This window comes from Merops nubicus, unplaced genomic scaffold (genome assembly GCF_000691845.1).
Source record: "Merops nubicus isolate BGI_N331 unplaced genomic scaffold, ASM69184v1 scaffold11472, whole genome shotgun sequence".
NCBI lineage: Eukaryota > Metazoa > Chordata > Aves > Coraciiformes > Meropidae > Merops > Merops nubicus.
Window position 1 is genome coordinate 18,035 of NW_008592891.1, and position 16,513 is coordinate 34,547.

Genomic DNA, 16,513 nt, shown 5'->3' on the forward strand with positions numbered 1-16,513 from the left:
TTCTCCGTAGTCCGACAGGTCACTATCCTCTTCTGTTTCTTCCTAGGAAGAGAAACACAAGATGGGCATGCACCACAATTCCCCATCCTTCTTCCAGAATGGATTTAGTCCCTGCCATGCTGTGGGGAAGGAGCACAGCCAGCCCTCTCAAGAAAGGGCATTAGAGCGAGCATCTCTGCTGCTGGCAGGATCTGGCAAACAAGAACCTCACCAGAGAGGCTTAGAGGGGACTGCACTTCTCACCAGACAAGAGTGATGAGGACACTGCACTGCTGGAGTCATCACCACTGCTAGATCTTCTGCCTGCAACTTTGCCTCAGTAAGGACCTCAGTGGTGAGTGGATCTGCCCAGATTTCCAGGGTCCACTGCCTACACTGCCCTGCCAACACTAGCTGGATAAGGAAAAGCAGGTGACGTGGGTGCCATGTACTGCTAGGACACAGGTAAGAGCTGTTAAGGAGGGGATGGCACTCAGAGGTGTTTGTGATTGCAAAGCCTCATCTGACTCAACACCCATGAAGGGCATCCAGGATGGGAAACTAGTCAGCTGGAGCTGTTTGCAATGTGAGCAGCTAGGAAGAAAGGTGGAGAATATGGTTATTCCACAGGGAGAAGCAGGTAGCTAGCACCCCTGGAGAGCAGACAAAACGTCTCTGTGGGATCAAACAGCAGCAAATTATCCTTGCACTAAGTCAGGAAGCAAACCCAACAGCAGAAGAGGAACTCACCACCACCCAAGAAAACCACCATTAACAAGTACCAGGCCCAGGCAGAAAAATAATACAGTGATACTTAGTGACCTGACCCTGAGGATACCCATGCTCGGGGCACCACAGGGACTAGAGTTACTCAGAACGGACTCACAGGAGAACACATTGAACCACCTCACTTTTGGTGGTACCATTTATTGAAGAACGAGGAACAGACAGCAGGCTGTTTCTCAGTGTCACGAAGATGTGCTTCAGCCTCAGGACTATGCCACCTGCCATTACCTGTGGCATCCAGCACATCCCTTTGCTTTACTGGACCTTTCTCTGCCCACCTATGCTTAGAGCAAAGCTGCAGTGAAGTAGATGTGACCCCCCACAAAGGCTTAAGCCCATCATTGACTTCGGGTACATTTCCAGCCCCTGAATCTTCTCCAGGCATGGCACTCTGTAGTAGCCTATAAATAAGTAACTCCACCATGTTACATATCCCAACACACATATAACCTGTACCCACCTTCTGTGTCACATGAGGCATTTTCTCTAGCACTGCTTGAGATGCTGCTACTCTCCTCATAACCAGAAAATGAAACAAAAGAAAAACTCCACAGCACTGAAGAGCACTTTACATGTCCATGTAGACTCCCCTTTTTACCAACTTCCACAGCTTGCTGAGTCCCCAGCTTTTAAAGCTTTCTGCTAACGTTAGGCTAAGCTGTGGCCAAGGGCACGGAACAAAAGCCACACCATACTGACAAGAAATGACACACAAGGAAACCACAGATCATTATCTATCCTACCACACAAGCACACAATTTCACTGACTATGAACAGAGTTCTCTCCAGGGACACGGTCTACAGCAACCTCCAGTCCTGTTCACTATCTTCCTCTGGTCAACAGGCTTCTTGGCCCTTTGTTAATTATTCAAGAAATAATGTTTTATTTAATTTTTCATAGTAGACATCATTCCATATTTTCATTAAGCACTTGGACAACAGAGAGAAAATAAGCTTACTGAATTTGTAGTTGAGCCCACAGGGTGCAGTTTGATAATGACAGATGCAAAGCAACAATAACTCTCTGCATAAATGCAGGACACAAAAATATTGATATTCATCAGACTACAGAAAAAGATCACAAGGCCATGTTGCTGTGGAAAAGGCAAGTGTAATACCATGATGTTTAAGCACGAGCATTCTTCATATGACATACATACACATATAGATATAAAAATTATTTTGATACATGGGAATAGGAAAACCTAGTGGGAGCACCGTGTTTCAAATTTTAGTTCCTACATTTCCAAGAAAAATATGGATAATCAGGTAAGTCCAGAGCAAAACCAAGAACTAAGAACACTGGGTTAACCCAATGACCTTTCCAAGGTCCCTGCTCTACTTTGCTGCTGCTCAGTGAATCCCCTGTCATCTAGAAAATGCAATGAGAAGTGTGAACTCTTACACTGCAGTGCATTTTCTATCCATGAACAACTCAAAGCTAAAAGCCCTTCTTCTAGATGGTATCAACTGCATTTTTAACTCCATTTTGGTTTTGGCCTTGGGAGCTAAAAAATATGCTCTAAAACCAGCCCTGTCCAAGCAACTGTATATATAAGAGATCTGAAGTTGCTGCAATATCTAATCCTGAAAACAACACTCAAGAGGTAATATTGTTGCTCTGACATATTTCAGAAGCATGAGAAGAGGCATAAAAGGCAAAGAGAGCTGTACAAGAGCATCCTCTTCTACGAAGGATGAGCTAAACCAGGAATTCTTCGTTACCAAGAGAACACAATTGTGTTAAACCACACATTACAAAGCCATTACAACTGCCTTCGTTAATCACCTTAAACTATGATTAATTATTTGGTTCAACTTCTTTAGTAAACTATCCAAAATGCTACCACTGGACAAGAATAAGCTGGTCTACAGTTCACACTGAAAAGCTGATCCCAGACTGCCTCACAATTCCTCTCCCTCCATATAATTTTATTATTATTTTTAAATGAAGACAAACATTTGCCATGCTGATTCTGAGGTTCTAACAGCTTCCTGTACTCCCTCCATCTATACTCTGTTGTCTCATCTTATGTTTCAGCTTAGGGAAGGAGGGAAGAAGATAGAGAAGTTGGATGTGAAGCAGGATGGTCTTTGTCTGCATTTGCACAGTGTCTTGCATAATACAGTCTAGACAAAATTAAGCTCCTAGTCCTATAAATAACAAGCATTAAATATATTAAATTTAAACCAAGATGTTATATTCCAGCTCCTCTGTTGCCACATTCTCTGGACATTTTTTTGCTCTACTTCTTTAGTTTTTCAATGTCAGTTGCTTACTTTCTGCTTCATTTCTTTGTTCTCCCCTCCTCTCTCACACAACTCTCACTAGGAACACATTTTCCTTCAGCCACATTTCCTAACTATATCCTCCTACACACTCACATAATACAGTATTTGTACAGTCTGGCTTTTTACTTGAGGAAGTTTTTCAATTAAATAGCAAAATACAAATAGCTTCATGCTTCTGTGCTTTTATGCCATTTTTATCTCACAGTCGTTTTAGTGAATGCACTTTTGGGTTTAGAGCTGCAGTACTTCCATTGAAGTGTACTCAGACTCTATGCCTCTGAAATGAGGCATATGCATTCAGCATCTCAGTGCAAATAAAAAGCAATTTTGAAAAATGAAAATATAAATTATTTTCTTACTCCTTAGAGATGCAAGATCATCTTTTTGCCTATTAAGAAGATAGAATAGTACAAGTTCCCCAAAGTCCATTTATAAAAAAAAAACCCACCTCTGCTGCAGACAACCACAGCACATAAGAAAAGCTTTATTTCACATAACTAAAAAAGGGGACTAGAACCAGCATCCTGGAGGCTGCATATCTGCAACATGAACCACATAGAATTCAAAGCCCTGGAATTATGGTCAAGTTTAGTCAACAAGCTATTTAGTCATTAATCTATTCTTCACTGCATTTTGAAAGACAACCTTTTTTTATGGCTTAGTATGAAATTTTCCAACTGGTTTGCCCACATGGGCTCCTGCGTATATTTGCAAATTGCCTCAGTGAGCCTGTACTATTTGCCAAAACTAGCTTTGCTTCCAAAGTTGTCAAAAATTAAGGACACACAACTGTTCCCTGAGAAGCTTCTTGAGAGAATTGATTTTTACCTGTCAAAAAACCCCTGAAATACACATGTCAAGAGAATAAAAATTTGGAAATTCTGTTACAAAAACAAACAAACAATCCCACATGGACTGCAATTCATTTACTCAAGATGGTTTACACATTTGCCTTTATCTATTTATCAAAGGGCAGGAACCTTACTGTATTAATAAACACCTTTTAAGTTCACAGACAGCTCTTATTTCTGACTCTGTTCATTTACAATAAATTAAAAATGACCTTTGGAAATGCCTTCCAACACTACATGCCGCACAAACACGTTATATTAATGTCTCTCTCTGCTTACTTTGGATAAGTAATTAAATTTGGGAAAATTACTTTTCTACCACTTACCTCCTGATGAGAAAACAAATCACCAGGAAGTCGCTCTAGAAATGAGGAGAGTGAAAAGGATGACTTCTTTCCTTGCACATCAATAACTTTGAGGTGCTCTGGGGAAGGGCTCAAAAAGGCATAAAGTGCTTCACTCTGGCAGAGTCTTTCATCAGAGAGCAATTTCTGTGAAAGAACAGTAATGACAGAAACAACACATCAATTATAGATTTCTTCTTAAAGAACAAGATGTGTAAGGCCATCCAATAAAACTATTAACACATAGCTCAGAGGTAGAGTGAGGAAAAAAAAATGTGTCTCACAAAAACATTTCAAAGATACTCTAAGAAACTAGTGCTGAAGTATTAGAACTAGTAAGACTACAGTTTTTAGACTTACAACTTTCTTCTCAAATGAAAAAGTCTAATTTCTAAAAAATTTGTTGTGAAGTGTTGTAGTTAAAAGGGGCAATTACAGGACTTAGAATTTATTATTTCTTAATTAATCAAAGTTTAAATTAATTTACCACTAGAGGGAACAGTTACTATCAACCAAACTCATTTCTATTTCAGGCATTTTAGATGACTTGGACATTTATAGCACCAAACCTTATATCAGACCTTCTGGCTCTCTGCTCTCTCTTTAGTCAATAGAGAGACAACATCCACTCCCAAAGCATGATTAAAGTCCTCTGTTCAGACATCTGTTGGTTTTATCTTTGTTTTCTTACCTGCAAAAAGTTATTAAGCTGGTTCTTGGATTTCTCCATGAATTTCTGATCTATGGATTTGAAGGGCAGCTTGCTGAGGGAAGGCAACTGAACTTTCTTTAATGATGGAAAACACTGTGTAGGAGAAAGGAGAGCTCACTTAACACAGACGTGCAGAAAAACACAGGTGGTTCAGAACAGAAATGAAGACTGCTCTGTACTCTCCTCTCCCTTCCACACCCCCCCTCAGCACCTGGAAAAACACCTTCCCTTACCCACCAGGGGCTGACGGGCCTAAACTATTTCCCTTAAACGCTTTCCCTTCACACCACCACCATCAATACCTAACGAGGCAGAAAGCTTAAAGCACTGTAGAAGGAAACCTTCCGTCCCCAAAACTTGTCTTTTCCAGCACCTCCCTAGAAGGCAGAGATAAGATGTAGCTTTTAAAGCAGGCTCTTGCCTGACAGTGCAGAGCGTGTACCTTATGACATTGGGTTAGTCCAGTAAAACATACATTATTAAGCAAAAACCCCAAGTTTTATAAGTATCTGGCAGAAGCTAGTTTTCTGTCTGCGTATTTCTATCCCTAAAAGGCTAAAAGCCAGAAGGCTGGCATAAGAACTGGAAATATTTAATTTTTATCTTGTTTTTTCCCCTCCAGGCATCATTCTGACAAATTTTAGCAATTTGCATTGTCTCCCTCCCCTGAGATAAGTACCTCACTGAGTTTCCGATGTAGGTTCTGAAACTCATTGAGCTTCCTGGGAACAGTCCAGTTCTTAGTTTCAGCTCCACCAACTTCTTGTAAACTCACCATGACAGAGTAGCAGGGCACTTGTTCTCCGTTCTCTTCTAAAACCTTGTGGGGAAGACACCAACAGATAAGGTATACTACTCTGAAAGCAAACAATAGAACATTTGGGCTGCCAGATGTCTGGCATGCAAATTGAGTCATCACCACTGTCCCATGCTTCTCTTGCAGTTGAAGGCTGCATATGGAGCAACACCCTTAATGGACTGAACTGTACCCAAAATGCTATGTCAGTCCTGAATCAGTCCTCCAGCTAGCCACTATTACACTTTCATCATGGAACGTCTTGGGTTGGAAGGGACCTTTAAAGGCCATCTAGTCCAACCCCCCTGCAGTAAGCAGGGACATCTTCAGCTAGATCAGGCTGCTCAGAGTTCCATCCAACCTGATCTTGAATGTTTCCATGGATGGGGCATCTACCACCCCTCTGGACAACCTGTGCCAGTGTTTCACCACCCTCATTGTAAAAAGTGTCTTTCCTGTATCTAACCTGAAATATCTTTTTTTAAAAAACAAATACCCCTTGTGCTGTCGCAACAGGCCCTGCTAAAAAGACTGTCCCCACCTTGCTCATAGGCCTGCTTTAAGTACCGAAAGGCCCCAATAAGTTCTCCCCAGAGCCTTCTCTCCTCCACGCCGAACTTGACACACAGCTTTGCGATGCTGTCCGTTAGCAATCAAATCTCTCTGACATGCCTTCTTCAAACATCTGCATGTATTATTTCAGCTTTAATGTACCTATCACACAGCCTTCTGATTGCTTACAAACGCTCCATTTCTCCCATCTGCGTTATCCTGATTGTTCTCCCGTTACTCCCACCCTTCCTTCCCAGGGCTCACGCAGAGGCTCACCCACACTCTGTCTCAGAGCAATTTCTCTGCTCACTTGAGCTGTTCTACATGCACAGAACGTGGTATCCATGTGGTGTTATTTCTGAGGGGCTCACAACTTTACAAAACTACTAATGAATCAAGGTGTGCAACAGTCAGAGGAAGGAGGAACAATTATCCACATTGTGCAGATGGGAAAACCACAGCAAAGAAGTTAAACGACTTTTTTTGAGACAATGACAGCAGTGCCATCATAGTATTTCTTAATTTGATGAGCCACCCAGAATTTCACTCTTACATCCTAAAGGTATTAGATTTTTTTGTTTGTTTACTTATTTTAAAGAGACAGCTAAATAGATTATGAAAGACAAAAAAAAAAGAAAAAGCAGGAAATACATAGCTTTTTTTTTTGGACAAGCCGAACTCAAATGCTTGTCTTAATATACATGCAAATAACAGAAAGACAACTATAAAATATCACTTTCACATGATCTTTTTGAGTTTAATTTTTAAGCTCATTTGGGTTTGTTTTATTCTACTAGAATATTTAACTAATCCAGTTAGGATAAGAATAAACTTTAAATGTCATATAATTATGACACATTTTCTGATAAATAATTTGACTAGTGGCTGCATCATCGTAACAGACAAACAGCTAAAGTCTATCTTCCTATTATATGGCTGTTCAGAGCTGTACATGGGAGAACATTCCCTGCAGTGCACTCCTAAAGCTGTACATGGACCACCAGGAAACCCCATCTGAGGCCCAGGTCTCACATCCCCCTGTAGAAAAAGCTGCAGCAGCACCCTGACAGAATACAAAGCACCACCCTGAACACCTGAAAATGTGCCTGGTTCCCAGCACAGCTATTTGTGGAATTGCCTTTCTCCTGCCAGATTACTTCAGAAAGAGATGCTTCAATAGCCTCCAAAATGTAGGTCAGAGGGACCTGGCACAGAGGGACTAGAATCTCCTGGAACAGTCCCTGCTCTGTTTACCCTTGAGCTAGATTGGATTTCTGTTTGTAGGAGACTCACAAACACCTCCCAGCAGCTGCTCTTGAAAACTAGGAAATGAGTGTTGAAAATGCCTATCTGAGTCATGCCTGTCCTTCTCCATCACACGTTTGTCCCCAGGGCAAGGGTTTGCATGTGAGTAGGGCCATCTGAACTGTAACTGTCAGGATAGCACCACCCCTCTAGAAAGACAGTCTCAAAATGGGAAGACTTAGTACTCCTGCTTTCAAGTTAGGTCCATGTGCAAAATCATTTAAATACCCTCATCATATAAACATCTGAATGCCTTCAGGATCATCTTAAAGGAAAATTTTTGATCAACTTATTAATTTGGAAAAAAAATGCACAATTGCTTGAGCTAACTGGAAAAGGCACAGCAAAATGGGATGTTAGGGGGTCTTCTAAATCAGGAGATCTAGTCCTTTACCATAACAAGCACAGTCTCATACAAGTGCTATCATGAATGAGTTCAAACCTGTGAAACAATTTTTTTTCTACCCCCTTTACACTAGAAGTTTGCTCTAGACCGTCACCCAGGCCACTGGACGTCTCCTTACAATTTCCAAACTAATATTCCCTTTGTTCCAACAACTCCTCACCCCTCCCTTATGTTTACCCTTATTGATGTGTTTTTATAGACAGCCTTATTCCTCTGAGTCTCCCTTTTGCTAAGCTAAGCAAACAGAAGTGCTTTCATAATCACTTCTCATGGGAGAAGTTTGTCATTCAGTTCCACCCTTCTCAAATGCAAGGGCCTAGCACCTGCAGAGCAACTGCAACACACTGCCTCATATGGAAATTCCTCTCCTGATGTCCTCCTGTGTCAATGGCCACATTTGTCTTTTTCACAGCCCACTGCAGACCACCCAAGACAAACTACACATCTGACAAACCGCCATTGTACCTACTGCTTCCAGCCCAAAGGTGCTGCAAAGGGTCACAGCCAAAGCCCAGTGTTCCTGCCAAATACCAAACCTCACATGCCATGCAGTGAGATTTCACCACACTCCTACTGCTCCCATCCTAAAAATCCTCCAGTCCTTCCTGAGAACCACCTTAACCCTCTCCCCTCTTACAGCCCTTATTCTTCATGAGCATGAACTTCATAGTTATGTTCTGGTTTAGTTTTCCAGCTCCAAAGGTCCTGCGATTGTCTCAGTCCTAATGTTTTTCACAGCACTGACAAGGGCTTAGCCCCTAAGGTGGCATTTCCACAAGTCTCCTCCTCATCCCTTTCTCAGCACCATCCCTCACTTAACATAAGTTTTTCAGATTATTTACTGCCACTTCCCTGGCAAACACACAACCTGCCCTCAACTTCCCAAAGTGCCTTCAGACTACTGGGGTTATTTCTCCATTGGCAGTGACTCCATAGCCTCCAGACAATGTAAAGGTAATTATTTCAGAATTTACTGTCTACTACTATCCCAGTGTTGTTTCCCTAAATTCACAGGAAGCTTAACTTCCACTGAGCATAAATAACCTAAATTCCAAAATATTTAAATGAGTAAGACAAGCTACTTTTCTGCCTTATTCAATTCTACAAACTCCATTCCTTATGAAAGTAATAGATCTTTTTAAAAGATGTTATGCTCTGAGAGAGTCTTGTCTCTTCAAACAGAGAAGGCAGAACAAATGATACAAAGCCAGAACCATTAAAGCAGGTAAAGCAGGTTAGGTTACATAGCTTTAAGTTTATACCTGCTGGTATGGGGGGAATACACCTGTCACTGGGGAGCAACTCACAGAATTAAGATGAGTTGTTATCATGGTCCCCTCATTCTGCATGTTCCCACTGTCTGTTTCAACCTCTACCAACCAACCAAATCACTGAGTCTCCAAAGATGGTTTTATCAGAAATATCAGTTACTGAAAGGCATCTGTAGGTTTATACCGTTTACACTAATTTTTAAAATACATTTCATGCATGCACAGCTAGTGCATTTATATGACTCAAAATTATAAAGACTGAAAGATTCATGATAAGAGAATACAAACAACAGTTTGGATACATATTTTTTTGCCCAAGTAATTCTATTTTCTTTTATGCATTATGAATTAACCAGTTCAGTAAATTAGTTTAAAAGGTCAATGACAGGTTATTACACTTCCAGCTCAAATTCTGTATCAAGATCTACATTTACTAAGCTCTTCTGCAAAAAAACACAGAAAGTTTTTCCTCTCTAAAATCAGAGCTACATGTGTAGCATCATTAGCTACAGCTAATTGGCAACAGAATATTTTGCAGATCAGAAAACAAAATGTCACCTACTCATACCCTCTAAAATCATCAACTGCAGTAGGAGCATTCCTGAGCAATTCATTAACATAGATAACTACAACATTAACATTTTCTCCAGCCTACCCTTTGAAGCACAGAGCTGTAAACAGCACCACTAATGCAAGCCTACATTTAATTAACTAATCAAGTACTACCAACAAGTTATAGTTAAGGCAGCAAGTAATTAGAAGCTTCTCCCAACATCCCTCTTATTTAGCCAAGCCACCTTCTCCTCTGGTAATAAGGGAGATGCTCAGAAGGTCTGGGTGGTGCCCCTTAGCAGGAAGCTGCTGTTCTGGAGTTTTGCTGTTTGTTAAAAACTGGACTTCAAAAGCTACAGAGAACTCTTAAAGACAATTAAAGAGCTTCGCTGTTCTCAGCTGTGTCACTTGTGAATACCATTATAACAAAACCAAACCCAGATGTTTACACATTGAGAATCTGGTTTTTAAAATAGCACCTTAAGTTTTTAACCTGTTGGATTTATTTCTTCTTTTATAGACCATGAGTTTAACTGTTGACAGACCTATAACAGTTTGCAAGACCTCAAGACAAGCAAATAAACTCAACAGCACTAAATTTTTTTCCAAGAAAAAATTACCTCAAAGAAACTATTTATACTTATTTAAGGAACCATCTTCTTAATAGCACAGAAAGACAAGCCAGTAGAGATCAAATTAATCTTTAATTCTCTGAAATGATATTGTCAAGAAGATTGCTTATGTAGTGTGACCCTACAGTTACTACATAAAGAGCATTTATTGGGTTCCTTTCATAGTGTTAACAGAGAGATGGTAATACTGTTTCCATTACAATTCTTTTTTACACTTATCCCACAGTTGTCTGCCTATGCCCCAATGAAAGAGAAGAACAAGAAATTTAACATTTAACTTCTCCTTCAAATCACTCACAGATTTAAAGCATTTTTTTTTTTGGGTATTCTATTCCCTTGAAAATATACTGCTATTAAATATAATAATACAAAACACAAGAAGTGTTCAGTACTGCATCTTTGAGATGCAGCAGAGACACAAGTGTACCCAAGTGTGACAGCATGGTAATATAACAAGAGACAGTTCTCATGAAAAACAATGCCCCAAAGATAGCAAATTACCCAGTGCCAAAACCAGTTTACATACATGCAGTTATTTTTATAATACCATTACAATAGTGTCTGAGGACTAGGAATTTTGTATATACATCACAGTAGTCACTGAGGAAACGGAGGAGTTCAGAGGAGGTTAGGATTTCCTCCCCCGCCTCAAGTCAACGTAAAGTATACACAGTGTACACAAAGGTATATGAAAGTATATACACGTTTTTTTATTCTTCTCTTTATGTGAGTTCACATTGACTCAGAACATAAAAAGCCATAAAACTCCCTACCTCGCCTGAGACAATTAAGGCTTTCCACATGCCAAGATTCTCACACCACCAGTCTGTTCTTGCAATGTGCAGCTGAAGGTCATTGTGCTCTCTCTCCATCAGAGTAATTTCATCCTTCAGCTTAGAAACAATCTGCCAAGGAAAGTTTATAGATTACAACTGGTAAGAAAAATCTTGTGCAACACACCTAGCTGTGTCTTTAGGGACACTCCTCAGTAGTCCTGGTACAGGTCCACTGGAAACAGGAAAGATCTGAACAGATTAACAAAATCCCATCAATTTCCACAGAATTCCTGATAGGGATGGGGACATTTTTCTATTCAGTGAAGTCCTTTTTAATTTCAATAACTGTTTCACATGGTTTTGTTTGAAAATAAGGCTTAGCAAGCCCTAGTAAGTGCTAAAGTGCTCTGGGTGGGGAACGTTAAGGTTTTGCTTTCCTACTGAGTATGACAAGATTCACCTCTAGGAAGAGTGTGGTCCCTGCATGTTTACTGTAGTTGCACAGGATGGCATGAGACTGCACTCAGACCCAGGGGAGACAGCTGCTGAGCTTTGGGCAGGAGACACTCACCAAAGGTGGCACCACAGTCAGACCTGCAAAGACCAAGCCATCTTCTATGGAAGTGGGCCTTGTATGTCAGAGACATCGCCTGAGACTGTCATCTTTTAATGTCATCTTTGCTGCTCTTTATATTCCACAGAAAGAACTGAAATAAGACTTCTCCCTACAGAGCATTTTCTTTTAAAACTAGCAGTGTTCCAATGTTCAACTCAAATTAGCAGATTTCCTCCTTGACTGACTGGCATCGGAGCTGCACAGTGCTAGAAGACACTTAAAGATGCACACAGATGTTTTGTATGGGTCTCACAACAAAGGCATTTCAAAAAGAGGAAATAACCCAGGAACAACTTGATGTTAAAAACATTTAATACAAAATTTGAATGATAATACCCTTCATATGGCACAAAACTGGAATTTTTAGATGTGTTCTTTACTTCACATGAAGCAAATTTTTAACTGCCACCTCCAGAGGAGAAAAAATAGAATCCCAGTGACAAGGTGCTCTCACACTGCCAGCCTTAACTATCCATTTAAAAGCTCCACAGGTAAATGCTACTGCTCTAACATAGGCAATTTTATTTTTTTTTTAAAGGGACATATCTGTGCTCTTACCACTTCAAACAGCAGTGGTTGGATGACAAGTAAAATGTATGTTCTGCCAGCTGAGGCCACACCCAGAGCAGAGCAGCTGTAAACAGGTCACCCCAGAACAGCTGCAGACATCTCCAGCTGTCAGCAGTAGCCTCTGGCAGAAGGGAGATGTGGAAGGCCCAGAGGGAATGAAGCTGGCCACAGTGGCCTCAAACACTACTGTGCACATCTTCATCTTAGAGGCACCTACGCCCAGAGCTGGGGCAGCAGAAGACAAGCAGGGTGTCAACTTCTATTCAGATCAGTATCTTAGCATTCACTCTGAGAGAAGGGACAAATGTATGAAGAACCAAGGTCCTGGGCAATGACCTACACCCAGGTAGGTTTCCACCATCCTAGAACAAAGCCATTTTATAGGGAGATGCCTTGGTCACTTGTTTGTCTCACCCACTGTCTACCATTTGCAGCCAGTCTCATTACACCTGAAATGCTTTGCCCAGCTGCATCTGCACAGTCCTGTAACATCACCCTCAATAGCAACGCAACTGAGTTGGTCTAAGCCAAATGCAAATCTCTTGGTTCTGCCTCAATATGTTCTTCTATTGCTTAACTGTTGAACTTTGCACAGAGAAAAAAAAAAATTTTATTTTTTTTTTTAATCCAAGCCCAGAGAACAGAAGTTTCTCAGAATTTTGAGTCTGATGACAGTGTGCCCTGCAGATTTCTTCTAGCTCCTTATAAATGAAATCAGTCACTTTTATAGGTTTAGTTTGTTTGTTTGTTTTTTTTTCTCTGCTTTGTTTGAGTAAGCCAGTCACAAGTCTGGGTTATTGTGCTGTACGATTTCCAAGCCAGCAGAGGGAGCAGAAGGTAAGCAGCACATCCCTGTGCTGCAGTGCTGCAGATGCGGCACGGAGACGAAACAAGCTGCCATAAAGCATCACACAGATACACGTGGGCAGAGATGTAAGGAAGAAATACTATGAGCCACCAACAAAGCATCAAGACCACTGGGAGAATGGTCGTTATTCTATGACAAAGCAATATAAATTATATTTCCAATCTAAGGTTGAATTGCTTTAAAAAAAAATTAAAAAAAATTAAAAAAACCCAAACAATTAAAACTAAGCTCCAATTTCAGTTTCTTTAACAGGCTAATTGAAATAGCAATCTAACCTGTCCAAAAGGAGTCTGAAACAAATGGATATTACACAAACACATATAATAAAAAAAAGGAGAAAAAAAAAAAAAAAGACTGAAGACACTAAAGGGACTTACCTTTTTGTCAGGTTTTGGTGAATTACATAGGGAATTTAGAGCCTGTTTCTTATACTCAAGCTTGTCATTTAGCTGGCGAAGTTTATTTACTGCATAACTGGCCTGTTCATTAATTCTTGTGCTGCATTCTTCAGTAGCTTCTTCACAACCTTGGCTCTAGGAATACAGGATGGAAGTAATTGCACCATTAATATGAAAAAGCAAACAATTATTGTTTGCTCCATAAGCATTTTACGTATAAAACCACTTCTTGATATAGATAAAAATGTAGGCTTAACAGATTCTAACCAATATGCCAATCACCAGATCCAACATGAATCTTTAACCTGTTAAAAAAAAAAAAAAAAGAACAAACCCAAACAACAACAACCTCAACAAAGTCTCATTACTATTTATATGACAGCTCTTTGGCAACTCTTGCCAACTGTGTAAAATGACCTTCAAGCTAAGGCTTTAGAGTAAATGAGAGGAATCATCAAAGTTTATTTTAAAAGCAACAATAGCTTAGTAAGTCATGATCAATATTCAGAGCCAGATAGAAGAGCAAATACTTAGCTCTGAGCTGAAAGATAATGAGACTGGGGGGAAGGGAACAGAACAAAAAAAAAACCAAACCCACAGTTCTAATGAACAGTCCCTGCCTCCCACAGGCCTTCACAAAACAGATTTATCAGGCTGCAGAGCAATCTAAATCAAGCCTTTTCTCTTCATAAACAGATTGTGCTGCTGTTTTTGGAAGTGATAATAAAAATGTGTTAAAAGCACATATGCTCTACCCTAAACTCATAAATCATTTTCTTATATCCATTCAGACAAACCAATAGCATTTTCCATCTTGTGTACTACAGGCATGAGGAAAAAAAAAAAAAAAAACCACAGCACCAAAACCAGAAAACTTCACACCTTTCAGTGACATTACTTCAGTGACTTACTGCACTCCCCTCCCCCAAATAGGCATGAAGACCCTGAGATCCAGCAAACACACCCCTGTGATGTTACTGTTGTCATGTTCAATGATCTTTGAGGTTTGCTTGTATCTGAACAGATCTCAATTTATCTGTGGGAAGCTATGGATCTAACCATATGAGCAAGAGTTCTGTGTTCTCTAATGATATTTCCTACTAAGTATCTTTATATCACGAAAAGTTAACAGAAGGAAGTCTCATACTCTGCTAAATTCTGTGAGCCCTAGGGGAGACAATCCTACTGTTAAGTTCTGGAGTCTTTCACATGTTTGCAAAAGAAGTCTGAGAAGAGACAGTTTAATAACTATTATTTATCTCCTTAGTGTGATACTCATAAGTGAAGGTAACAATGCAGAAGTCAGGAGTTCCAGGTTAAGAAATCCATGCCTTTTTCCAGCTCTGCATTTGCCTGCTACGTGGCTGAGTAAATAACATTAGCTCTATGCCCTGTCCTCTCTTCTGTCTATTCTACATGGATGATGAATTCCTCAGGTCAGGACTGCCCTCAAGCATGTGTACAGAGTTCAGCTCATGGAAGCTTCTTGTCATCTCCTGGCACATAATAATACAAACAATAATAATTAACAACACTGGGTGTTATTCAAAACATTACTGAACAGAGCCATAAAATAAAAACCCCTTAAACTTGCTGGGAAGCACAGAGGGCAAAAAGAATCAAAAATGCTATTTTCAACACTGAAGAATTAAAAGACTTTTCATATGAAGTTTGGTCCTAGTAATCAAGGGATTGCAATTAATTACGTAGCAGTAAGGCTCTGTCTGCTCCCAGAGGGAGGCTACATGATTCCTGTCATTAACATTTCAGACACTTAGAGCAAAAAAAACACTGCCAAATCACTCAATTTATTACAAGAATGCTAGAATTATAAGATAACAAGTTACCTGTATTCACATTATCAAATCTATCAAATAAACGACCAACACGCTGAAAGCCGAGACCATAAAGGATTGTGCTGTTCTCCCCTGATGGCTAAACTTATAACATCTTCCATGTCTGTGAGTGCTGCAGAACACAGACTTTGGGCTTATTTTGCCTATCTGACACACACAGCACCGATGTAACCACCAGACCCTCTTTCTTTAGGGTCCTGAATGCAGGCACTGCTCCTTTATTTTTGTATCTACTCGTGACCTTTTAAAGGAGGTTTGTCCAAAGAGCAAAAAGCAATGATGGATTGGAAAGAAGAAGAAAGAGCTTCTTCTGCATACAGCAGAACCAGCAGTCTGGCCTTGCCCCAATTCCTATCTTCTGATTTGATTTTCTCATATTTAATCAGGGCTCACCCTTTTGTCCTTCCTTTCACGAGGACACTAGATGGCTTTTTACCTATTCAGTTACAACAGTTAAATTTATAGAAAATAAAGAAGTTTGTTAATGGGAAGTGAGGATATGTAGACTTCCAAAACAAACTAAAATGAAAACAACTAGTATTTGCTGACAATCTGGATTCCCACAGAAACATCACATCTCTCAGCTGTTGTTTCCTATACATGGAGAGGAAAATAGGCCAAACCTGTCAGACAGTAATGCATTTTCAGCAGTATCTGAAAGCCTACTGGAAGCTTCAGAAAGAAGAATTTTTTAATTCTTTTTTTTCACATGAAAAAAGACCTTAAATCATGGCACAAAGCCATTAGGATTGATCTATTCGAAAGATGCTCTAACAGTATATGCAACTCCATACTTAACTTGATATTAAAATAATAGAATAAAACCCTTTAACCATATAAGTAAATCTGGCAATGTATTAGTCTTTACGGTTTCACAGCAGATGCAGCCTTCAAATTTGGGACCTATATATCCAAGGACTCAAGGGAAGGGCAGATGATGCTGATGCCAAA

At 40.0% G+C, this 16,513-nt stretch overlaps 1 protein-coding gene across 1 annotated transcript in view; it reads right to left on the minus strand.

Moving 5' to 3' along the window:
- The window catches only part of SNX25 (sorting nexin 25), a gene marked incomplete at its 5' end in the record, with an annotated part of 35,094 nt that overhangs the window by 7,358 nt on the left and 11,223 nt on the right, over window positions 1-16,513 (minus strand). Inside the window, 6 exon segments of the mRNA XM_008935289.1 lie at window positions 1-42; window positions 4,235-4,399; window positions 4,944-5,057; window positions 5,644-5,784; window positions 11,252-11,383; window positions 13,686-13,841. The exon segment at window positions 1-42 is cut by the window's left edge and continues 18 nt beyond it. Coding sequence (XP_008933537.1) covers window positions 1-42; window positions 4,235-4,399; window positions 4,944-5,057; window positions 5,644-5,784; window positions 11,252-11,383; window positions 13,686-13,841 — 750 coding nt within the window.